This window comes from Strigops habroptila, chromosome 10 (genome assembly GCF_004027225.2).
Source record: "Strigops habroptila isolate Jane chromosome 10, bStrHab1.2.pri, whole genome shotgun sequence".
Taxonomy (NCBI): Eukaryota; Metazoa; Chordata; class Aves; order Psittaciformes; family Psittacidae; genus Strigops; species Strigops habroptila.
This window is the reverse complement of record NC_046359.1, coordinates 306,960-331,268: the sequence shown is the minus strand read 5'-3', so window position 1 is coordinate 331,268 and position 24,309 is coordinate 306,960. Positions and strand designations below refer to the sequence as shown.

At 38.3% G+C, this 24,309-nt stretch overlaps 1 protein-coding gene across 6 annotated transcripts in view; it reads right to left on the bottom strand.

The window, feature by feature from the left end:
* ADGRG6 (adhesion G protein-coupled receptor G6) overlaps positions 1-24,309 on the bottom strand; it is a 111,985-nt gene that overhangs the window by 34,961 nt on the left and 52,715 nt on the right. For 3 of the 6 annotated variants that reach the window (XM_030499814.1, XM_030499810.1, XM_030499811.1), the window contains exons 5-10: positions 21,035-21,103; positions 17,887-17,970; positions 11,381-11,466; positions 9,950-10,002; positions 9,815-9,868; positions 410-552 (exon numbers count right to left, since the gene is read on the bottom strand). In XM_030499814.1, coding sequence (XP_030355674.1) covers positions 410-552; positions 9,815-9,868; positions 9,950-10,002; positions 11,381-11,466; positions 17,887-17,970; positions 21,035-21,103 — 489 coding nt within the window. Of the gene's footprint in view, positions 1-409; positions 553-9,814; positions 9,869-9,949; positions 10,003-11,380; positions 11,467-15,629; positions 16,389-17,886; positions 17,971-19,538; positions 19,581-21,034; positions 21,104-24,309 lie in introns of all 6 variants that reach the window. The other 3 variants (XM_030499815.1, XM_030499812.1, XM_030499813.1) reach the window with 3 other exon arrangements.

The window sequence follows — 24,309 nt, the reverse complement described above, 5'->3', positions numbered from 1 at the left end:
AAGGGAAAAGATCAGAGCTAAAAGGAGATTGATTAAGGGCAGCAGCTGGCAGGAGCACAAACAACAGGGTGGAGAAGTGGGCATGAGGGGCCTTGGAGGTCCAAAATGTCTCATTAAAGCTCCGGCTGTAAATCATACTTCTTACCAGAGGAGCTGTCAGGAACTGTCCCAGCCTCTTTGAACCAGACAGCAAAACACTGACTAAAGCAATCTGGACAACTGTGTTTATGTTAAAAGAGGTATTTTGAGCACAGCTCTCTGAGAATAGTGGAACAATGAGGCTTAAAGGAAAAATCTAAAATCTGAAACAGTCATACCGTCTGGCAATGTGTGATTAGTATAGCACAGAAGATGCTTACTCACGGACAAGGAAACAAAATCTGTTGTAACAAAGCCAAAAACTACCTACCCACTGGATCAACGTCCACAGTATGAAGCTTATATCCTCCTTCCATGGTCCCATTATTACTTATGAGCTTCTGTCGGATGTCTTCCTCTTCTAAATTGATGTTGTTGGTAGAATTATAAACCAGAAGAGCCAAAACCCCAAAACTGCAAGGAAAATTATCTGAGTGTTTGAGTCAGAACAGCAGAAGCCAAATGTGTGGAAATAAAAATATCTGACAAACTCTGGTTTTCTTAGTATGGAACAAGTGTCACCAGGACAATGTTGCTCATTATCTGCAAATTACCTTTTTTGTATATATAGGGCCATGACAAAAAAGTACATTTAGGAAATTTCATCCTCTAGTTACCATTAAAGAAGCATCTAATCAAAGGAGCTAAGAAATGTTTTCAGAAGATTTAGATTCTTTTAAAAGATATTAAAAGATGAAAGAATAAAGCTGTGAGTTCTAAATGGGCCTTAATTAAATTTAAAAATCTTGTTGCTGATGGCTGAGGAACTTAAGAGCTGATTCATCCCATCTTACAAAACTTGGGAAAAATCATCCAAGAGGGTCTGTCTCTTCACTGACTGCAGAAGACTAGAAGATTAACAAAGAAATGTAGTGAAGAACACCCCGACACAGTTCTGAAACTTTTAGCCCTAATTAGGGAAGTCTAGTTACTCAGATGAGTAATTCAAGTTTGAGCAGTAATAGCTGTTTTGTACTGTAGCCCACTGCTACTTTCTTCGGCATAAGAAGTAGTTCAAAGCGCCCAAGTCTCTTTCCTGTGAGAGAAATAAAACAGTCCCCACCCTTGTCCAAAAACATAGCTTCTCTGGAAGGGAAATAATGAACAGAAAAGAGTTCTAGCAGGACACAGGAAAGAAGCCCAGAGTAGAAGGCTCAAAAATTTCCTCCTGGTACACAGAAAACACATGTTGGAGAAGAGAATGTCGGTACCCAAGAGCATTGCTTGGCTTTGGCTAGTAGAAGGTGACGCCACTGAAGCGTGGAACATTGGCTCTTCATGTTAGCCAAAATGTGGACGAAAGGAAAAAGCAAGCCTCCTTTGGGCTGCCTTCATCTTAGCCTTGCCCTTGGATACCCAGCAGCCTGAATAAAGACAGACCTTCGTGGTGTGTGAGCAGTTCCTGGCAGCCTGGGAAGTGGCAGCACTGCCAGCACACATACAGTGAGCAGGGCACACACCAAACAGAGCTGCTTTCACTGGTGGCACTCAGTGCAAGAAAGCAGCTGTGAGCTAAAGGGTCTTCCAGTCTACTTGAAGACTAGAAGAAAAAATCTGTATGGGTGCTGTATGGAGGAAGGCTAGTAGGGTTTTCAGGCACCCTTTCTAGACAGACGAGGACTTCGATTCCAAAAATCTTTCAGAAGAACATCCCCATGATGACAGCTCAGAGTTGCACCTTCCAGAGGTGCCTAGTCTGGTACAGTATAAAACTACAGCTTAGTGTACAGATGTTGCTCTTAGATGGCAGACTGAACCCTCTCTTTCAGACATAATTCTGAAAACTGAATACCTCCAATAATTCTGAAGTACTCTCATTAGTGGAATGACATTAAAAGAGCTGGCATTTTAACAACCTCTCAGTCTATGAAAAAAATTACAAAAGAAAAGCAAAGCCCAAACCTCATACAGAAATCCCGAATGTGCACTAAATAATCCACACATTTCACTGTTGCAGATGTAAAGTAAATAAAATATACAGAGTCACTCCTGCCCTGCTCCCAGCGATACTGAGTTCCTCCTAATATTCCTTTGGCCTCTGTGTAGTGTTCAATACATGGCAATAGCCTCAGTAGGGCAGATATGCATTGCAAGCTTTTGCTGTATACCTCGGGTATATTATGAGGCACAAGTTTATTATGGCATTTATTTTTAGCAGAAGCATGGAAATTGCCTATGGGATTGCCAGTTCCTTCAGCCCTCCAGTGCTTCAGCCCCAGAGTCTCCTGGCACTTAACCATCTTTCCTAAAAGATTCTGGCTTCACTCATCTATTCCCTTTACTTCAGAAGAGGAAAACTTAATATACTGATGCCACTCCCTACCTCTGCACTTTGGCTGCAAAACAGAAGTCATCAGTCACTGCTACTGCTATGCTGCCTACTGCAGGACTTCCAGCTAACCAAAATGATATTTAACACTGTGCCATAACAATGCAGAGGGATAATGGCAACAAAACAGAAGGGATAATGATAGATGAGGTAGAACTGGTTACAGTTATCTTGAACAATTATAAAGTATTGATTATGAAGCACTGATAAAAATACTGTTAAGCCACTTTATTATTTGTGCTCTGAGAAACTCACAAGTCATGTACACTGTGTAATAAGAGCCTGTTCCACATTACGATGAAAACAATTTCTGTAAACTTTTCAGCATGACTCATGCTAGCTTCCCAAAGTAAATAAATACCTTTTAACTTGACAGTTGACACAATATGAAGCTAAGTGCTTCCTTCCACTTTTGTCACACTCAGATCACAGGAAGAAAACATTTTAATGGTGAAGAACAAAAATCCTTGATTTGGGAAACAGTAGGCCTACACTCAAATAAATGGCAACACTGCCACACACTGCTGGTATCACTGGAGTTGCCACACCCAACTTTACATCTTTTTTTTGTGTGTCATAGAAAAGCAGAGAGATTCTCACTGCAGTAATCAGTTACAAATTGCACATCACCAGCAGTAACCTGTACTGCTAGTACTACTGCTGTCAGTATAAAAAACTGGACTGTGGTGTAGGTAAACGCCATGAGGATAAGTATTTATGCCTCTCTCTGACTGAAATGGTGTCAGCTGCAGCAAGCAAGAAAACAGGAGAAGACTGGCGCCTATCCCACTTTGTCCTGGTCTGTTGAGCTAAGCTGGCTCAGAGAGAGGAGTTTACAAAGCTGCATCCTCATCAGAGGCACAGGAGGCGGTGGTGGAGCCTACACTGCCATGGCACATACCACAAAGCCGGCTTTCTTCTCAGGCAGCGTGACTCAGAGCTATTCCAGGACTGTGTGCCTACACACAGGCAGTGGTCTCACTGCTACGCGATGCAAGAAGCCTGAAGGAAGGATTAACAAACCATGTGGACCATGCAGCACAGACTCCCTCATACCTGAAGATATGTGGTTGATAATTAGCAATGCATAGTTCTCCACTCGTTTCAGTTGTACTAGACAGGCTGGACAAATACTGAATTATTGTGGTTGTCAAACTGTTTAAGAAATCACTATTAATTTCCTTTTTAGTTAATGTTACTTGATTTAAAGAATATAAAGAATAATTTTTAAAGCATGTAAGTACTCAGGGAGTCTATACGTCCATGAAAAGTCACTGGGAATTTCATTCCTGACTACACTAGCATATACAGAAAAGTGTCAAGATGTCAGAATTAAAATCTTTACCAGTGTTGCTGCTATGCTGGCTTTGAAGATAAGCAGAGATGGGTAGCTGTAATGCAAAACTGGCAGCACAGGTAGGCCACCTAGTCACCTGTAAACACTACTAACTTCTTCACATTACATGGACAAAGAAAGAACTGATTATTGCTTAAGCCATTCATGAAGATTTCTTACAAGCAGCAGACAAAATGTTAGAAAACACACAGAGTGAGACAGAATGAAATGTGAAAATAGAGGGAAATTAAAAGTATTCCACAAAAGCATCTAAGCTGTGGATAAACTTGAGGTGATTTTGACTGTGATACCACTAAAACGTTCAGAACAGAGAGAAAAAAAATATGACTGGCCATAATAAGCACATTCAAAATAATGCCAGGGATGAAGTGGTTCCTTTCTCAGCAGAAGGTGATATTGTAGAAAAAATATAAAATCACAGACATCAGGACACAAACCTAAAAATTGCAGCTACTTTTTAGACTACTAAAAATAAAAGAATCCTAAGCCTGCCTTTTAAGTCAATGCCCACTGTATCAGAACAGAGCTGCAAGCAGCATGGTCACACCTCTGCGCCTGTCCTTTTGTCTCTGGGCCTTATTCCTCCTTACAGATCTGGTGTGGGAATACAAAAACTAAGGCTTTTAAACAGAAAGCACTTATAGTATGTGATGATTTGGTATGAAGACTATTCATTATTAGAGAATGTAGCAGAAAGGGCTGGAATCCCACACATTTCAACAGCTTGTCTTCACTGAAAGGTTTTTGGTTGTGTTTGAACTATGTTCCAAAACAACAAAGAAAACCCCCATTTCCTAACACATTGCTTTCCTAAAAATGGCATCTAACAATGTCAGGCCTACCGTAATGCCAGTTAAAAGTCAGGGGAAAGACAACGAAAGTCACTGGAAGTTGGATCAAAAGCAGGCAGCTTCAGTAGGACACTAAGTGATCACCCCTCAGTCACCTGGGAGGAATTCCCAAATTTCTCCATCTGTAATGAAGGCCTTATTTATAGGTCATGGACACAAGATACCAGCAGGGCACTGTGGAGAAACCTGTGGGTTTCTGCTTGGCTCTTTGTTGCTCAGTTTTTCAAGCAGAAATATTACACATACTGTACATATTATGCGGCATTTTAAAATGTTGCTCAGCACTGGTCAAGGCTGTTCTTTTCTGCCTTCAGTAACACTGAAGTTGAATTTGGGGGGAGTAGAGGTGTGCCAGATCCAAGTTGTTCCTAAAACCTCACCAGTAGAAACCAGGCAAACTTTAAAAATAGGAATAGGCATCAGAGATGTGTTCGTTTATAACAAGAATAGGATTATTATTTCATAACAAATAATTTGGAGTAACCTACAAAGAATGCAGAAGGCAGATACTTTACTTGGTAAAGATACTTAGGACTATAAACGTAAATTTATGCTGCTCTGATGTTGCTAGCTCCTGTCTAAAACTATTATGCAATCTAAGTAGCTTAAGTTTTATCCAAGTGCATTAAAATTTCCATTAAGCAACACAAGACTGAAGAACACAGCATGCAGGAGTCTGAGTCTGCCTCGCTGACACTGGTGGCAAAACTCCCACAGACTTCAAAAAAGGACTAGGCATGGGCAGCTCTGATTTCCTTCTTTTTCTTCTCTATTTTCATTCCTAAGAGAAGCGATTTTTGTTTAAATTTAGTGGTCTTTGCACAAATGGTTACCACTGCGGTTTTTAATTTGGATGAGTTGTTTAGCAGTACTAACATTAATGTTGTTCCATGCAGTAGAAGAAATTGAACATGGGAAATAGGCCAAAATTATGACAATCAAGTAGTGGATGTTGAAGCAAGCATAATCTTCTTTATATGTTAAGCAGAGAAAAGGTTCTAAATTAATTGGGACCTGAATTCTCAAAATTGCTTGTAAAATAAAAGAAAAAAGAAGCAGCAGTGGAGCTGAGTTGTTTAATGAAGACCAATTCCAGAGGCAGCCCTATATAGCCATCTCACAAGACATAGGATCAGTAGAACCCTTCTGAGAAAAGCAGCAGCAGGAGCCACAGAAAATTTTGAAAAAGCTGCAGAGTCATAAAAGGCAAAGAAATAATGAAAGAAACAAACATATTTATGATTATCTACATCAAATCCACAAATTGGCTTCACTTTCAAAGGTTTGTGCAAAATAATGGGGTACCATTCTGAAACCCTGTCTACTGAATTTTGAATAGCTGCCCTCTCATTAAGAGATGGTAACAGTATGACCAGAGTCAAAAATTAAACACATGAAGTGAAGTAAAACCGTGATAAAATCCTATTAAGATAGTTAATAATCTACCGAAGTATTAGCTTGATATATTGCTGTCATCCAGATTATCTCACAGTATTAAAGGTGCTGATAATAATATGCATTTTGGACTTGGCACTCTATCTCTCATCACCACATACATGAACACCTAACAATAACAGTGTACTTTGGATTTTTGCAGCTCATAGAACACAGCAATGAAAGATTAAGAATCCACTTCCATATTTTTGTTTTGTTTTGCTCTTCTCTGGAATGCAGTACAGTTTAAAATATTTTTTTGGAAAGCACCTATTTTTAACACGCCAAAAAAAGCCAGCTTCCTACCTCCTACTTCCAGCTTCTATTTCTTCTCTACATCATTCTCTCTAACAATTCTTCCTCTTTCACTTGCAAGAAGACTAGGTGGGGAGAATGACAGCAGAAGTGCCTTGATAAGGTAGCAGTGTAGTAAATAAGGGTTGAAGCAAAGGAAAATGCATAGAAAGGGTTGGGAAAGTTTTGGGGTTTTTTATTTGTTTGTGGTTTTGGTTTGGTTTGGTTTTTTAACTGTTGTACAAAATACTAATCCAAAAGGTAAGGAAAAAAGATGCAATCTGAATACTAAGAATATGACTTCACGTAAAGAGAGGGAAAACTTCTGAAAGAGCAATTTAAAGAATTATAATAATGCCTTAGAAATAAAAAGGCTATGATCTTGGGGGAAATTCAGAAAAGAGAGATAAGGTTTTGAGAGTTAGAGTAAGATTATTACATTCACTTCTGCAAAGATAGTTAAGGCCATGATACTTCTGGGTTAGGTCTTTTAACTGTGGAGTGAAATTCTGTTCAGATGAACGTGAAGGTAAATGGAGTAAGAAGTATTTAAAGCTAAGGGAAATACTGCAACAGACTTATTCTTGCTTATCCAAAATGGAGAAACAAGAAAGCTGGAGAGGGACTTTTTACAACGGCATGTAGGGATAGAACAAGGAGAAATGGTTTTAAACTGGAAAAGGGTAGATTTAGATTAAATACTAGGGAAAAAATTCTTCACCGTAAGGGTGGTGAGGCACTGGAACAGGTTGCCTAGAGAAACTGTAGCTGCCCCACACCTGGCAGCGTTCAAAGCCAGGTTGGATGGGGCTTTGAGCAACCTGGTCTAGTGGAAGGTGTCCCTGCCTATGGCAGGGGGGTTGGAACTATAGATGGACTTAAGGTCCTTTCTAACCCAAACCATTCTATGATTCTATGACATAAGAAAATCTTCAGACAATTATTCACTGAAATAATTTATATGAATATTTAATTAATAGAAACTGTATGAAATCCCACTGTAAGTAACTTACACACAAGAACTCAGCCTTAACATTTCAGTGGATGACCTGAGTAGTGAGAAAGTAACATCACTTCCATCAGGGACTAAAAACTTCCAACCTGTAACCTGCTAATATTTTATACCCCAAAATGTTACTCTGGTGTCCTGTAGGATTTCCTTAGAATCCTACCCAGGACAAATCCAAGAAAGTGGAAAACCTAACAAAGTATCTTGAAAGCAATGATTGGGAAATAGTTTAAAAAAAAAAGTTTGCTTTCTGGATCTTCAGAAATTCAACAGATTTCTTCCTTGCAGAGTCTAGTAATAGCTGCATGAACCTCAAGGAACTGGAAACCTCGTGACTAAATTGAGGAACACTGAAGACTACTGGCAAGCTCATCCTTTTTTTTTTGTAAGGAAAGTAATATATAATGATAGACAAATACTTAGAAGATTTGAAACTGGTAGAACACCAGCTTTTTCCAAATGTTTCTCCTGTAAGAGGTAAATGATGCATGAAAATATATGTAAGATGAAAAATACATGAAAAAACAGCAAAAAATCCAGTGCATATGTATTTGTATATATGCACATGTGCATATACAATGCATAAAAAGTTCAATTTTTGTTAGTCACATATCATGCAGCTCAATTAAATTTTTTATTACCTCTGTGTTACCCCAACTTGGTTGCTTAGTTGGCCAGAATTTTGACTTCTCTTTTTGTTTTTTTCTTTTCTAAGTAAACATGCCCAGCATAACAATCCTGATTATTTGGAGAACAGTAATATTTTGTGTGACATGATTAGCATTTATACTAAGTTTTTCAGAATTATAAAAAAATACTGGTTGGCCTTGACACATAGTGCACTAGAGCCTATGAGAAGACTAGTTTCTCATTAGACCTCCCCTCAAAAACTTAATGACCTACTACAAATGTGTAATTACATTGCTTCTGAAATTACATATGATAAGCAAAGTAAATAGGAATGAGGCTACTTCCTCATAACAGTCATACATTACTAGAAGTAATCTGGTGCCGTATTCACTGTATGTCACAAAGGGAGGGAAAGGGAATTACTAGAATAATTTCTCCCTCTTCATCTCCCTTTTTTTTTTTTTTTAATAGACCGGGAACAAGAAACAAAATCCAGAAGACAGGATGGTGGGAAGGTGAGACAAGAAGAAATCAGGTATGTAGTGTAGGAGAGAACAGATGCTGACAGGCTGAGCTGCTAGCTTTGTAAAAGATGAAGGAATAAAGATGGGGAAAGCTCCACATTCCTCAGCAGTCTTGGATTGTTGGTAAGACCTGAGGCATGGTCTCCACTTAAAAGGTTCTGCTAGCATAACCATATCATTTAGAAGTGTGAAAAAAAGTCCAACCCACATCACTACACCCTACTGTAAATGTAGGTCAAGCAGCAAAATAGCCCATTCAGAGACTGGGTTTACACTTTCCCAGTTAAATGGTTTTGCCAATAAAAGCCGTCTTTCTGCTATGGGTGTGTGGGAAGGAGATAGTAACTTCTACAAATCTTTTTGCATGTAGATAAACCGTAGAAAGCTGGAAGCATCAGTAACTTCTCTCTGTTGGTAAATTGGGAATACTTGGCTAGCTCTGAAATGAAAAAGCCCAGCTGTTACTATGTCAGTTCTCAATAAAGTCCTTTCCCACAATACTTTTGCCTACACTGCAAACAGATACATCCCATACCCACTTGTCCCTTCCTCACAAGACTAACAATTCTGTTTCGGTTTCCTCTCCTTACTTTGGTTCTAAGATTTACTCCCTCCCCATATATGCCTCAGAAATCAGACTGCTGCTTTCAAAGAAATCCCCCAAGGCCCAGTTTTCAGGGGGTGTGACCCATCTAACTTTCTTTGGCTGCCTTTGAGGCCATCCCAACTAGAGTGCCTCTGGGCCCAGCAGAAGTCAGGAAATGAGAGCATATGGTAAATAGTTTAACTCACACTCGTTTGGCTTTCAATTCTAGAATGATTTTTCAGTGTTTTGCATCTAGTAAGATGTCTGTTAACCCAAAAGACTCTGGTTCAAGAGAAGAAATGCAGTGACAGTGGACAGATAGCAGTGTACCAACGCTTGTTGCTAAAGCAAGGTGGGTGTGCCATACCACAAATATATGGTATGTCTATTCAGTTTTGTGACAGGTAAAACCTGAGCCCTGAAAAAATGATTTGTTACAATTTAAAGCTCACGAGGTTTAAACCAAAACAAACACAATAACCAGTATTAGGTTTCTGAGCACATTCAGAGCACACAGCTCACCAGCAGTCATATATTTACAGACTGGCAGCATATGCCAAATAATAGACAATGAATCCAGCAATAGACAAGAAAGCCTGTTGTAAAGCCACTTGTAATAGCAGCCATTGCCTCTATCAAGAAAATGTCTTTAAAAATTTTACCTTTTAATACTTCTCTTTTCCCTTGTTCCCTCTTTTATGGAGCCAGGGTGGATGCTATGAAAGAAATAAATATTAATTAGGGTGGGCTAATTCTCCAAAGGAACATAGCATCAACAGCCTTCCCCTATCATTTACCTGATATTGACCACATACACAGTGTAATTCCAGTTCTGGAAAGTACGGTTTAGCTGAAAAACAGGAATACATTGACTGCATGAACGGTGAGATGTTAATGGGACTCTTTGTTGCTTAAAACAGAGCTATAAATTCACCCTTCTCCCCCGGAGAAATCCCCTTCACATTCTCAAAGTGAAGAGAACACTTTCCCATTTCAGTGAGATGATTGTTGTGTTAGATGTACAACTGGTAGTGAGAGATGTGGGCTTTTTTACTGACAAAAGGAGATCTTCATAAGGTCATGACACAGAGAATAGGTAAGTGCACAGGATGCTGAACTTTTCCTTTTTTCTGTCTCTTTCGCATCTTAAATTCTCAGAAACACTTTAATTAGAAAATATTTACTGACAAAATTACAGGGTCAATTTTCACCTAAAAGTTTCCAATCTTATAATGATCTTTTTTTCAGACCTTTGTACTATTTATTCTCAGTGGGCAATGGCTGTTCAGTTTTCCCCCTGGGAGAAACTTTTGTATACTCTGCCAGTGTCAAGTGACACCTTTATAGATTCTCTGGCTCAGGCACCTATGTACTTTTGCCTGGCTACTGCTGCCAAGAGACCTGCACCTTGGCAGGTGTAGATGGCTGTATTTCTGGCTTGTAGATGGCTATTGGTTGTTTCTTTAGCTTCTGAAAGCTGAAAGTCTCCAGGCTTATTAAAAGAAAAATAAAGAATAATTGACATATATTATGATATCATATTTTCATGTTAAGTAGTTGGTATAAAGACTACTTACAGACTGTGTGAGTGCCACTATATGAACTGTCAAAAAGGACAGAGAATATTTGTATTCAGATAGAAGGCACTTTCAGAGGCAAGAACTTCAAAATCCTCCACCCAGAGGGCCCAGAAAGGAGCCTGTCTGATAAATGGGCTAAAAAAACAGGGCCTGCTAGAAACCCCAATAACTGACCTATGGCAGAAGACTTCTGAAGTAGAGAATATTAGTGTAAATTGCAAAATTATACTGCCTCACACAAATGAACATTGTCTTTTTTTTTTTTATTATTATTTCTATTACTATAACTTCAAAACCACGTTAGTATTTTGCTCTCTGTAGTGATGTTGGAACTTGAACATCTGCCTCTTTCAGTGGGCAATTCTGATTTCTCTATGCTTTCCAAAATTACAAGTAGTATCTACATTTCTTAAGAAACTGACTACTATAGTGGAGACATTTAAAAATTTTATCTATAGTGCTTAATAGCCCCAGTTAGACCTGAATTCATTACTGCACAAATCAATAATGGAAACATTTTCAGAGAACACATATGAATTTCAGAATTTAATTGGTAGGGTTTTGTTTTGTGGGGTTTTTTTTCTGATTGGTAACATCAATGTGGCAGATTCATATATGTAATCACATAGGAAAGAAAACTTAACTTACCCATTCTGCAACCACATCATGTACTTTCAACGTAGCATCGGAGTTGGAAGTAAAGACAGTTATTGATATCCTGTAGAATAGCCCCCCTGTCCATTAAAAACAGCATTATAATGTTAGAAACTGAGCAAATTTGCCTTTTTAATAATGAGACTTTAGTTTCATGATGAGTATAAAGATTGGGCTGAAACCAACATACAAGGACAAGCCCTAGTTGGCATTATAAAATTTTGGAGTGAACAAGCCCTGCAGGCTTGGGCCCATTCCCATTAGTCCTGTCAAATTAGACAGGAATTTCCTCCCCCTCCGTATTTTTAGAGACACATGAAATGTGATATGGAAACTCACAAATGTATGTATAAATAGTATTTTGCATATGCCTTTAATGTGGTGTGTAAAAGGTGATGAAAGCGTAATGAATTTAAAAAATTATCGTAATTACTGTAGTCTGTAACACAATAAATTTTGCTCTCAGTCATATTGTTATAATCCAGAATTCAACCACTGCAGATTAGACTTAAAGAGAGCAGATAAGGCTCATCAATTGAAAGTAACAACTGAGGACAGAATTTGTGGGAGAAGGAATATCCAATTCTTGTTTTCACAATGCAGTCTTTGCTCTTAGGCCTAGTGATGGCCAGAGAGTAGAAGAATTCACATTAGCTTTAGAAAACTGGCAACTGAACAAACCATCTTTCAGTCACAAAATGTGTAATACTTGGCTTGGAGCAATTTTATATTCAGTAAAATTGTTTTGAAATGGCACAGGGTAAATATAAATTCTCTTTAAGCTCATGAGGTGGTAAGCAGCATTACAAGATTTCACATCTAATAAATAACATCAAATCATCTTATAGTTATGTTCTCTGTTAAAAGCCTGTATTTTTCACAAGTTAAATTAAGTCCTTGAAAGTAGAAAACTGGACTTTGGGCAAGCTGAAAACACTTGCAAGATTTGGATCTCATTTATATGCATATATCTCTCTATAAACATATATTCAATTTTGTATGTATAATGTACCTTTTATATGTGCTATACCAATACACACATACAGAAAGTGTGCATTATATATTTCATATATAATAGTCATATATATAACTATATATATTATTATATATAGTCATATATATAATTATAGCCTTATTTACATAATTAAGTACGTGGAAAAAATCACCTTAATATAGGAATATGCAAAGTATTTCTACAATTAAATATAGTAACTATAACTAGTCAACAGCTTCAAGATCTCCACCAGATGGTGACCCAAAGCATGTTTTAAGGAGGCGAAGAAAGAACAAGAACAAAGAACTAATCTACATTTTGAAACACTCTCAGGAGACTGCGGTGGCAGATAGTGAAAAGTAAAAATGATTTCTCACTCTCAAATTAAACAGTGGAAATCCCATCCTGAAATGGTGAATAAAAAAAAATATTTTTATGGGCAGAAAATTGATGAAAAGTAGCCAAAGACAATTTGAAAAAAGAACCTGGAAAAACAATCTTCCCAGCCCACCATCAACTTCAAAATTATAATGATCAATGAAATTCCAGGTTTATTTTTTTTTTATTCTGTTAGGCAAACTAAAGTTGCTTTATGAAACTTAAATCCTCAAAAATATATGAATACTGTGAGTCAAAACCAATCATACAATGTCAAACAATAAAATGGCATAAAAAATATATAAAATATATGGCAACCTAATATATTATCCTCACAGTCTCATGAGAGCTGTCTTAGAGATGCACACAAAAATTAGAAATCAAATGTTAATGACATTTACTCAAATGTTACAAGTTCCCTTCTACTGTAATTAAACTACTGTTCCAAAATCTTTTTATATGCTAAATGGATCTATATCTAAAGGATGAAAGCCAGCTACTTCTACCAACTGAATATCTAATAGGTAAGATAATCTGGATTTTTTCTACAACTAACTTAATGGCGCGACATACTGTAGTTGACCTCAGGTTGACACAGGCAGCCCAGCTCAGTGGTGGAGTAACACAAACAAGATAAAAAGACTGCAGGAGAGCTAGTAAGTTGATTCAGTGGTGGGTAAGGAGTGCTATTTTGGCTTGTCCCAGATGGTAAATTGCTCAAGGAATGAACATGTGCTGAAACTGGTAACTGATGGTACATTACAGAAGAAACTGGCATTTGGGATGGCATGGAAGAGTGACGGATTGCTGCTGCAGGTGTCATCAGAGTGCCCTGCAAGATGGTCTCTTTTTGCTGAATAACAACTCCACTGTATGAAGATGGCAAAGATATTGCATCATTCATTACAGCAGTTCTTGATGCCTCCAAAATAGAAGAGAGATTGGCAAAATGTCCATAATCAGCATTTTCAAAATCCAAGGCATGAGTACTAACAATATTCAGAGAAGACATTCCTTCTCCATGCTTGCTAAAGGATCCGTACACCTCTCCTTCCGAATCCCATTCAGAAAGCTTCAATATGTTTGTTGATGTCAGAACAGAAGAATTCCTTATGTCTTCATTATCACCAATGATTTCTTGTTCTACTGCCCATAGAGAATATCTCAGACTGTCTCCTTGATTTTCAATGGAGTTTTGTCCTAAAACAGTTAGATGACTTCTTGGTGTTACAGTTGTTGGCAAGCTTAACTCTGCTATGTCCCACTGAGTGACCAGGCTTGGAGAAATTGAATCAAGATGGTTCTGAAAACTCTGTGGGAGTGGAGGCATGGAGTAGCTGTTAGGAGGTACACTGACTCCGAATTCTGAGTCTGAATGAAGAAGGTGCCTTAATTCCAAAGACCAAGTGACTGGAAGGAAGTCAGAACTCATCAAACTGATGTTTTTTAAAAGAATACCTGCATCTATTTGAACTTTACTTCTTGCTTTATCAATAGCATATGCTACAGCAGCATTTTCTGAAAGACTTTGAGGCTTCAGTGATCCATTTGTTCTTGTACTGTTTACTGAACTCTTAACTGGTGCATTTATCAAGAAAGCAGCTTGGCTATCCCTTGAAGACTGGGTTCCTGAATGTGTTGGAGTGACAGAAACAAGCTGCTGCCTATTGTTTAGGAAGATCATGTTGGTTTGATCACTTACTAGGTCAGTTCTAAGTTGCATGTGCAAACTATCAAATATAATTAATTTCTCTGTGGAGTTTTCAAGTACCTTATCAAAAGGACTTACCTGTACCTGTACAGAGGGTTGACTCAAAGGTGCTCCCAAGGAGAGCAAAGGAAAACCAAAATAAAATTCACTGTTGGAAGACATGGTTAGGTTTGCAAAGTTCATTGTTGAGTACAACTGTGATATTGTCCTGCCATTACTTTCTGAAATTCTCTTTGAGAGGCCTGGAATAAATGAACTAAAGATTTGTGTTTCCAAAGCTGATGCATGACTAGAAGAGCTTGTTTCTTCAGCCCTGTGACCTAATAATCTAATGGCAGATGTTTGTTCAGAGATACTGTCAGACTTAGCAGGTGAACTAATTGGTGGCAATCTTTCTGTTGGGGAAGAAAGCAGTTTATTAAATGAGTGCCACCAATTTTCTGATGGCTCCCCAAAAAACACTTGAGATTCTTCTTTCAAATAATAGGAAACAGTCCAGAAACTTGCTGTTAAAGAAGGAGAAACATCTAGATATTTTGCTGGAAAATCTAAGTAACCTGAGCCCCCAGAGTTGCTGACTCTTTTCACGTTCTCTGGCTCTAACACGGAAAAAGATGACTTTTCATTACTATCATGAAATGCACCCAAATTGTTCTCCAGTATTCCATATCTGAGGATCTCACTTGGATTTTGAAAATATACTGAATGTTTTAAATAATGATGAGACCAGTAATTGCTATTAGATATAAACATGCTGTCACTTTCCAAATATATGTCAGTCAACAATTGTTGATAAACAGGCAGGGTCGTTACAACATCCTTAAATGCTGAACTTGTCCAGCCTGTTCCTATCAGAAGTGCCGAAAATGGTAGTAGTTCTCTCCTGTGTCCTAGGAATGAATTTGTCAGTTGGATATCAGGCATAAATTTTGTGTATGTTGTTTTCATGTTTTGAAAGAAAGTTGTTCGTTTTGCATGTGCAGTCTCCATAGAAGTTAAATTTGTAATGCTTCCTGAGTGATGTTCCTTAATGTGTGTAGATTTTCTGAACTCAAATTCACTATTTGCTGCTAATGTAGAAAAAGTTTCCTTATCAGCATTGCCTTTTATCAATTCCAGGTAAAAATTTTCAGGTGAGGAGTCTAGCAAATCTAGCCTACTTCTTTGGAATGATGACTTCTCCTCCGCAGCTGATACAGATAAGCTAGAAAGAGAATGATGTCTGTCTTGAATGTCAGAGGTGATATAATGATGAAATAAGGTCTCATTCCACCAACTCGCAGGGTCCAAGATGTTGCTTACATGCATGAAATTGGCTGTGCTGCTGTCGGGGGACGAAATCCACAGAGTTTCTTTTTTGTGTCCATACGCAGTGCTGCTCCTGCTGCTAACAGGAGAGCGGAACACTGCCTCTGAGTCAGAATGATCCAGCCCATCTGCCAAAGTCTGTGCTACCCCTGCATTAAGACTTCTGCTTTGACGAAGAGGAATTGCTTCATTCATAGCAGGCTCTGTAACAGCATCCGATGCATCGGAAGTGCCATGAAATGAACTTCTAGAATAATTCAAAATATTTTCATTTGGTAACTGATTCATCACAGTATTATCTAGGTTGATTTTTTCTGTAAAAGCAGCCAAGGTATTATTGCCAGTCTCCTCAGAAGTGGCTGATGCGGACATAGTTGGAAGAAAAAAGTTGTACATACTTTTTCTCTCTGGGTTCTCATCTGCTGAGTTTTTACTGAAACGGAGAGGCCTTTGTTTCACTGGCCAAATAATTGGAGTTGAGATAATTCCTATGGTTTTGATCCCTTCTATCTTAGACTCTTGGTACCTCTGTGGTCGTGTATGGGAGAATTCAGGTGAATTTCTCTTCATTCTGAAGATAACCGTAGCAGGAAGTCTGAATTCCTGCAGGTCTGTGTGTAGTAAGCCACATAGTTAATGGATTAAAGAAAATATATGCAACTTAACTGTCTGTTCTTGGCTGTCTGCTCTTGGTCTAAAAATCAACTTACCAAGAGTGGAAAATTACTCCAGTCAGCTGAGTGAAAGTTTAATTTGCTTCTACTGTAAACAAATTTGGGTTATTTTTCTTAGTCTTTCTACTTTCTCTTGAGAGTTTCAAAGCCAAAGAAAGAATTTAATTGTCCAGTTTTTATTCATACTAACATTAATAAGGCTTTCTCTCTGTAGTTACAAAAATCAAAGTTAACTCATTATAGTGAACATAGAGTGAATGGCTCCATAAAAGAAAAATGCACTATTTTTCAACAGTGTTTGAAAACACTATTGAAGAAATTTTCAATATTTGCTTCTTACTTCTACAGCTTAATAAGTCTAAACAGGCTGAATTCAGATAAATTCTTTCATATTGTCTACTGTACTGCCTGATTACCAATATACAACAAATGATCTGCCAAGTGAAAAAATACTCCAAGAATTTTAAAACCTACAGTAACAAGTGATGCATTTGGGGATAAAAGCAAAACCAACAACAAAAAAAAAAAAAAACAAAAAAACAACAGCCAGCCCAAAACGAAAACAAACCACAAAAAACCCCGCATATTTCTGATTTTATTTTCTGTGAAGCACACTGAAAAAAAGAAGTCTTAAAAATCCCCCATCTTTAAGCCTCAGATGAAAATTGCAGGAATCTATCTCTGTGCTGTTAATAATGTTTAACAATTATCTTTAACAAACTAATAAATAATCTAGCTGTGCCTCATAAAATGATGCTCAGTCTCTAGGCGACAGTGATATCATAGAATTTGAGAAAACCTCAAAAGAAATCCCAGCTTTTTTCCTGTGCTAATAATAGGTTCATTTACTACCTTATTTTTTCCCTTAATCTTTCTAAATGAAAAGTAAATGATATCTGATACTGTCAACATTTTCCCTAGTAAAGTCTGATCCAGCTCTTCTTGAAGTCAGTGGAACGATTCCTGCTGACTCAGTGGAAGTGGCTTTGCTCCATAGGAATGATTCCACTTGGCTCCTGTGACTGACTAGTGAGGAACAGACAATCTCAGCATGCCACCCTGGCTGCATAAGCGGGAGCCACACAATGCCTCATAATCTGTAGCCTTAAAATATTTCAATAGCATGGTTCTTTTCAGACCCTGTTCAAAATTCCCTCTCCCTTCCCTCATTCTTTGTATGGGTAAATAAAATGGGTAAGTCCCTTTCATATAAGTGCCAGGTAAACATGATACAAATAAACAGAGTTTGGTTCTGTTCTCATTTACACCATTCTTACGTGGTCCATTGAAGTTACTCCTAATTTATTTCAGTGTAAATGAGACCAAAACTGAGGCATGACCCTTGACATTATCATACTATGAAAAACACACCTTAAAATACAATGAATTTGCTCTAGACACAGTACAAGGAAAAATGTAACACAGGATTTCTTACCATTGTTTGGCTTATCGTTTCTATTAGTATCGGGCATGTTAGTGGTGACAGTGGGTGGTGTAGGAGTAGTAGCATTTACAGTAGCTGGTAATAAAGATGAGAGAGAGGTGAACTTGAATGAAATATGAATGTTAATAAGGTAAGACAAAATGGGAAAAACGCATGACAATGTAAACTGAAAACATCTACACACGATGCCATATTTTAAAATAAACACTTTTTTTTTTTTCTTCAGAAAGTGATAAATGGATATGAACTGAGGTCCCAATCTTGCAATCTTCACTTTCACTGACTCCAGTGGGAGTTTTGCCAGTGTAAGATTTGCAAGATCAGTCCTGCTGCTTTCATAAACTCAAAATCCTCTTACGAGAACTTCAGATCCAAACAGCTGTGCAAAAACCAGAAAACAGATCTGAGATGCATGTACTTAGAATATTGCTTGTGAAAAGAATAACTGTCCCTAGCCAGGGCCTGAAGACGACAAACAAATGTGAAACTAAAACACCCATGTAAGGATCCAATTATCACCACTGAACTCCATTCACTAATGAGAATTGAAATCACATTTGGTATAACTGAAGTGGACTATATATTTTGAAAGCTCCATGGAGGATCTCAGCTGTACTTTTCCCATTGACACTAACAGGAGTCACCCCACACAACCCTGGGAAATATTTCCCAGGAGAACCAGCTAGAACACTTCTAAACATCAGAGTGAGGAGCCCAAACTGTGAATTTCCCCCCCAGTGGACTGGAAAAACACACATGCTAGAGGAATTCAAAGAACGGATCACTAAATTTAAAAAAAAATAGTTTGGAAAATAATTTCATTTTATCGAGTAACTCCCGGGGAATGCAAATCTACTCACCGACAGATTTCTTTTTTCCTGAAAACTTTTTAAAATCTGAAGGTTAGTGCAGTATAATCTCAGTGTTACATTGCTTTTGCAATTTTTGACCAAGAACCAATCTGAAAAGGTTAAGCAACTGTATTTTACACAAGAAATTATGCTTCTGATTTTTTATGTGGTTGTTTTAGCTAAGCTTTTGAGTCTGAAACTCATAAACTCAGGTCTCAGCTTAGGGAGCAGGTTCATGCTCAGATTTCAGTGAAACAAGAAGCTTATGGAAAGAGAAGGAAGAGTTGGACACTGCAGCAAACAGGTTCTAACTGTGAATGTGAGTATATAAAATGACAACCTATAATATAAAAAAGCTCTTCTTCCATGAAACTTCAGGGCTATATTGTCTGTGAAACAAGTTAAAAGGGTTCTTCCTGATTGTATCTTTCAGCCAATGCTGCTAAGGGAGGCATGTCCCAATGAATGAAAATATTTGCTAAGCCTAATGGAGAAAATGGCTCTTTCATCAGACTGTTGCTGACATAATCTGGCATCCACAAACTTTGGTGCAATTGCACAACACACAACAAACAAACAAAAAAGGAATCCAAACTGGCCTCTCAGTTTAAAACAAGTCTGCATTGCTGACAGAAATAGACAGACAGACATTTTTAATGATTTTCATTATTATGACAATAATGAGGATGGTGATGAAGAAGGCAAACCTGATCTGCCACTTCCAAAGTGACAAACACAGAGCACCACTGACACTTTACCAAATGCTTTTCAGAGGAAAAAGAAGAGTATTACCTTTGTGAAAGTACGCATAGTCTTTATTGAAGATGTGATGGTCTAAGAAGTTAAGAGAGGCAAGTTTGAAAGGTAGCATCTTTTATTAGAGGCAACATCTTCTACTAAACAAGTTAATAAAGCTGAAAAAAAGGATGAGGCTTTTAGAAAAGCGGGCTTGTTTCGCTGAAAGCGTGCCTGTTTCCGCAGTCATACTGGCTGACCTAATGTCCTTCCACGCCATGCCATTTTGATAGAGGAAAACGCTCAGACTTCTTCCAAGAGAATACAAGAAGTTCTTTATCTGGTGGCTATATTACCCTTTACATATAAAAACACTAATATTAGTAATTGTTGCTGTCACATTTACCTAAGGTATTCAGGTAGTAGTATTTAGATCGTATTGTGCTTTGTTAATATGACACCTGACAATTACTGTTTGAAATCTGATTAAGGACACAACTGCATTTCGCTTTCCCTGTGGAGACCAGAATAATACACTCCAAGAACATGAACCAAATTTACCTCAGGAAAATCTGGGAGAAATACACTGAAGACTTGCATAGATCTCTCACTTCCTAAGGCTTCCCAAGGAAGCTCAATCTGATTCATTTGTAAATGTCAGTTTGAAAGACTCCTGAAACTTACTCCTCTCCTTTTATTCTCTGCTGTATCCTTCCTTCACCATTCAGCCTGAAAAGGATTACAGAGCTAGACATTATTTTCGGTGCAGCTGCTGCTGTGACTAAAGTTTAACATAACATGACACCTCATTAGCAGGTCTGTGTTCATGAAGGTATTGTGGAAATGAGCTGATGTTGGTCATGTTGAGCGTTTTTATACAACTTTCACCTCTAAGCAGAGCAGAAGGAATTAACTGTCTCTGCATGTTCAACGATTCACTTCGCATGGAAATCTCCAGACTTCACTTATTCTTTGCATTCAACTGAGCTGACCTTAAAAACACATAATATATTCTTATGCATGTGATTTTTACACTATTAAACCATCACTAAGTGCTGTAAAAAGTGTTTCATTAACTAATAGCTGCTGGAATTTGCTGTTTGACATTAAATTTTCACCTGTTAATTTCAAAAGTACCTAGGCTCAAAATAGTTTATTGGAAAAAAATGAATAGTCAGATCCTTTATTTACATCTGCTTACTTTCTGTTTACAGATGTACCCACTTCTTATCCTAGTTAATATTTTACTATCAAAATGTGCAGGAGGAAAAGAGATGGAGAAAGAAATGAAAGCAGTCAATTAATTCAGTTTTCATATAATGGAGACTATTTGGAAAATGTATTATCAAGAGAGTGATCACATTTTTTCCACATATTGTACATACAGGACACCCACACACTTGATGAGACTGAAGAATTCCTTTCCTTGCTACTATTTATTGCAGTTCACCCTTTTAGAAACAACAACAAAGAAGAAATGGAACAAAAAAAGCAACTAAGGAAAATAAAGATTTCCCAAAGATGAAACTGTGAAAATGACCTGGGCTTCTTACCTTGGCAAAGGCTTCCCAGGTTTGCACAACTGGTTGGTTCAATTGCAGAAGAGGGAATTAGGTATGAGCCTTTGGAAAAAGGAAGCAAAATAATTAGAAAGGTTTGGCTACTGGGCATAAAACTATCATGTCTCAAAATACATTACACTTTGCAGTGACAGAGTCCTCTTCCTAATTTCTCTCAGTGGCAAAACTGATAGTGCCATTTGCCTGAAAGATTTATGTGTTTGCATCTTCTCTTGCGGCTGAGGGATCCATGAAAACTGCTGACTTGCAAGTTACAGTGACGTATCTATCCTCCCCTGGTTTTCTTAGTTTTCGCTAAATAACATAGCATTAAATGAATGCAGCCTGCGTGTACTCTGTGAAACGGCTTTAAGCAGAGGGGTCAGTATGGCCACAGGACTTATGCAATCCCAATGAGTAACAGTACATGCCCCAGAGAAGCAACCACGCTCTGCTGCTGTAACACAGGTTACCCACCTTACACCTCTGAGTAATCTGCCTGTGACAGACACCAACCAGATAAAAGGTGATTAAACTTGTTCCTCTGCCCAGGGCGTGGTTGTGATTAATATTCTGGTATGCAGGATTTATACACAGATAATGTTACAAGTCTATATCTCCACTGAATTATTCATAACATGTACACACTTTGAGGATCTGAAGACAAAACCAGGGCATATAAGAACGGCTACAGAAAAAGAACTGGTGAAACCGCATTAATTACACTTTGTGTATCCCAGCAGTTCAGCTGCAGATACAGAGGCTTTTGCACACTGAGCTGGAAATAATGGGGCCATAGAGTATGGCATAATCTGAACCTACTGGGAGCGTCTGCCCTTTGGGCTTTTGCTTTACCACTTCAAGATTATATTGACTCAAAGAGGTTCTCTCATGAAACATTGTATCCTTCCATAAAACTAAAGAGCCACCACCCACCAGCTCGTACAGATATCTAGGAAAGTACTTCCTGTGATGCAAGAATAGATGAAGCATGGGGCCTCAACACAGAAATCATGTCAGGCCACAGATACCATTACCTGTAGTGTCCAAAAATATAGGGCGGAATTAAAAACATGTGATCCTCAACAAATAGAAAAGCTCAGTTTTGTTTGGTTTTTTAATGGATTAAGCGATTCAGACAAATTCGCTTTCTTGGTACACTTCCCATGAACTCCAGAAAGTATGTTCTAAGTGAATGCTCTACCTCCTGTGTGAGATTTTTTTTTTTTTTTGAATATTCGCTAATATTAAACAGTCAACATCAAAACCTGCTGTAAGTTATCTCCTTTTGGTTCTGTATAATGGAAAGATCACCTGAAAGTTGGCTTGGAAACTCTGTGGACCTTCATATTTTCTTTAGTGAGTAGTTAAAAACTATTTACCTTGGTGAAACTGAAAATACTTTACAAAACACTTAAGTCAGAAGACTGTTGTATTGGTTTTGCGTGGCAAGATTTTGGCAGCTGGTGGTCTACGGAGTTGGCTTCTGTGAAAAGCTGCTAGAAGCTTCCCCTATGTCCAACAGAGCCAATGCTGGCCAGCTCCAAGACAGACCCACCACTGGCAAAGGCTGAGCCTATCAGTGACAGTGGTAGCACCTCTGGGATAACATCGTTAAGAAGGGGCAGAAAATAATTGCACAACTGCAGCCAGAGAGAGGAGTGATAATATGTGAGAGCAACAGCTCTGCAGACACTAAGGTCAGTGCAGAAGGAGGTGAGGAGGTGCTTCAGGTGATGGAGCAGAGGTTCCCCTGCAGCTCGTGGTGCAGGCCATGGTGAAGCAGGTTGTCCCCCTGCAGCCTATGGAGGTCCACAGTGGAGCAGATATCCACCTGCCCCTGATGGTGACTGCTGAGTGATCTCTCCTCATCTTTATCTCGACCCATGAGACTTTTGTTCTATTTTCTCTCCCCTGTCCAGCTGAGGAGGGGAGTGATAGAGCAGCTCTGGTGGAAATCTGTCATACAAACAGTGTTCACCCACCACAACTGTACACTTTAAAGAGAAATACTTTCAGTAAATATATTTATGAAGCCAAGTAGCATGGTAAGTAATGTGAACAGCAGATATGGACTTGTATTATGGAAACTTTGCCTAATATAGATCACTCACTTTAAATGTCTGAAACTCAGACATCTGTATCTGCTTGTCACGCTAGACTTTCTTCATAGTCAGTGGAGAGGAACTCCTACAGCAAAAACTTCTGACTTCACTGGAACATCTTCTCCAGTATGGGATGCACTGACCTTTGGAACAGCCTTTTTCTTTCCATTATTCATAAACACCTTTGAGGACAATTAGCTCAGCCTGAAACATCATTCAGCTGCCTAAGGAGGACAGATCCCACCTTGAATTAAATCTGTCAGCAAAATTAAGAATTCCTCTGGCCTTGGGGAAAGAAGGACTCATACGAAGCACACATGAAGCAAGTGCAATTGCAGGCATGGTCAGACGTGACGCCACATTACCCTTAACTGAGTAGATCATATCCTGCTACTGGTGCAGTCAGTTCAGGCTTCAAAATTAGTACCAGAAGTTGATTAAATGCTCCCCAGTTTGCCTACACTGAGCTCTGAACTGTTGATGGTACACTGCTATCATTACCTTGGCTATTTGTTTTAAAATTAGTCTGGATACCCAGGCTGTGTACATATACCTTTAAATGCAAGCCATGTGAAGGTACGGCAATAAAAACAGAATTCCATCAAGTCTTACAGAAACACCCCACCATGATTGCACAGCTGTGAAAACATTAGTCTAAGGAATAAAGCAGGAGAAGGTAAAACTAAGAAAAGATTATCATCTGGAACAATTTGCCAGTGTTTTTATGCTCTATAAATCTACTTGTAAAATCTTTGTGTGAAAAAACATGAAAATAATACCCCTTGAAAAATGTAAGCACTGTTCAGGCACAGATATGTTGAGATCACTGCTAAATGCGTGGTTTGGGTTTTTTTAATTTACATGCCGCTTCCTGGGGAAGCATTGGAGCTGTGCAGAAACCTCTTTTCTGCCTAAATCCTTCCATTGGTGCTAAATGAAGCCTGATCAGTTAGATTCATCTCCCCACTGTCAGTGGTTTATTCATGGGTGATAGCCTGACTCATCAACTCTCCTGTTGAAGGCTGGTTTTACAATGAAGGCTTTTATTCAAGAAGATGAAGGGAAGAAAATTCTAACAATTACGTCTCTGGGATTAGTAACCATGTTTGAAATGGCACTGCACCCAGTATTTTCTTTTAGCAAATACTCTGGGTCAGGAAAGGC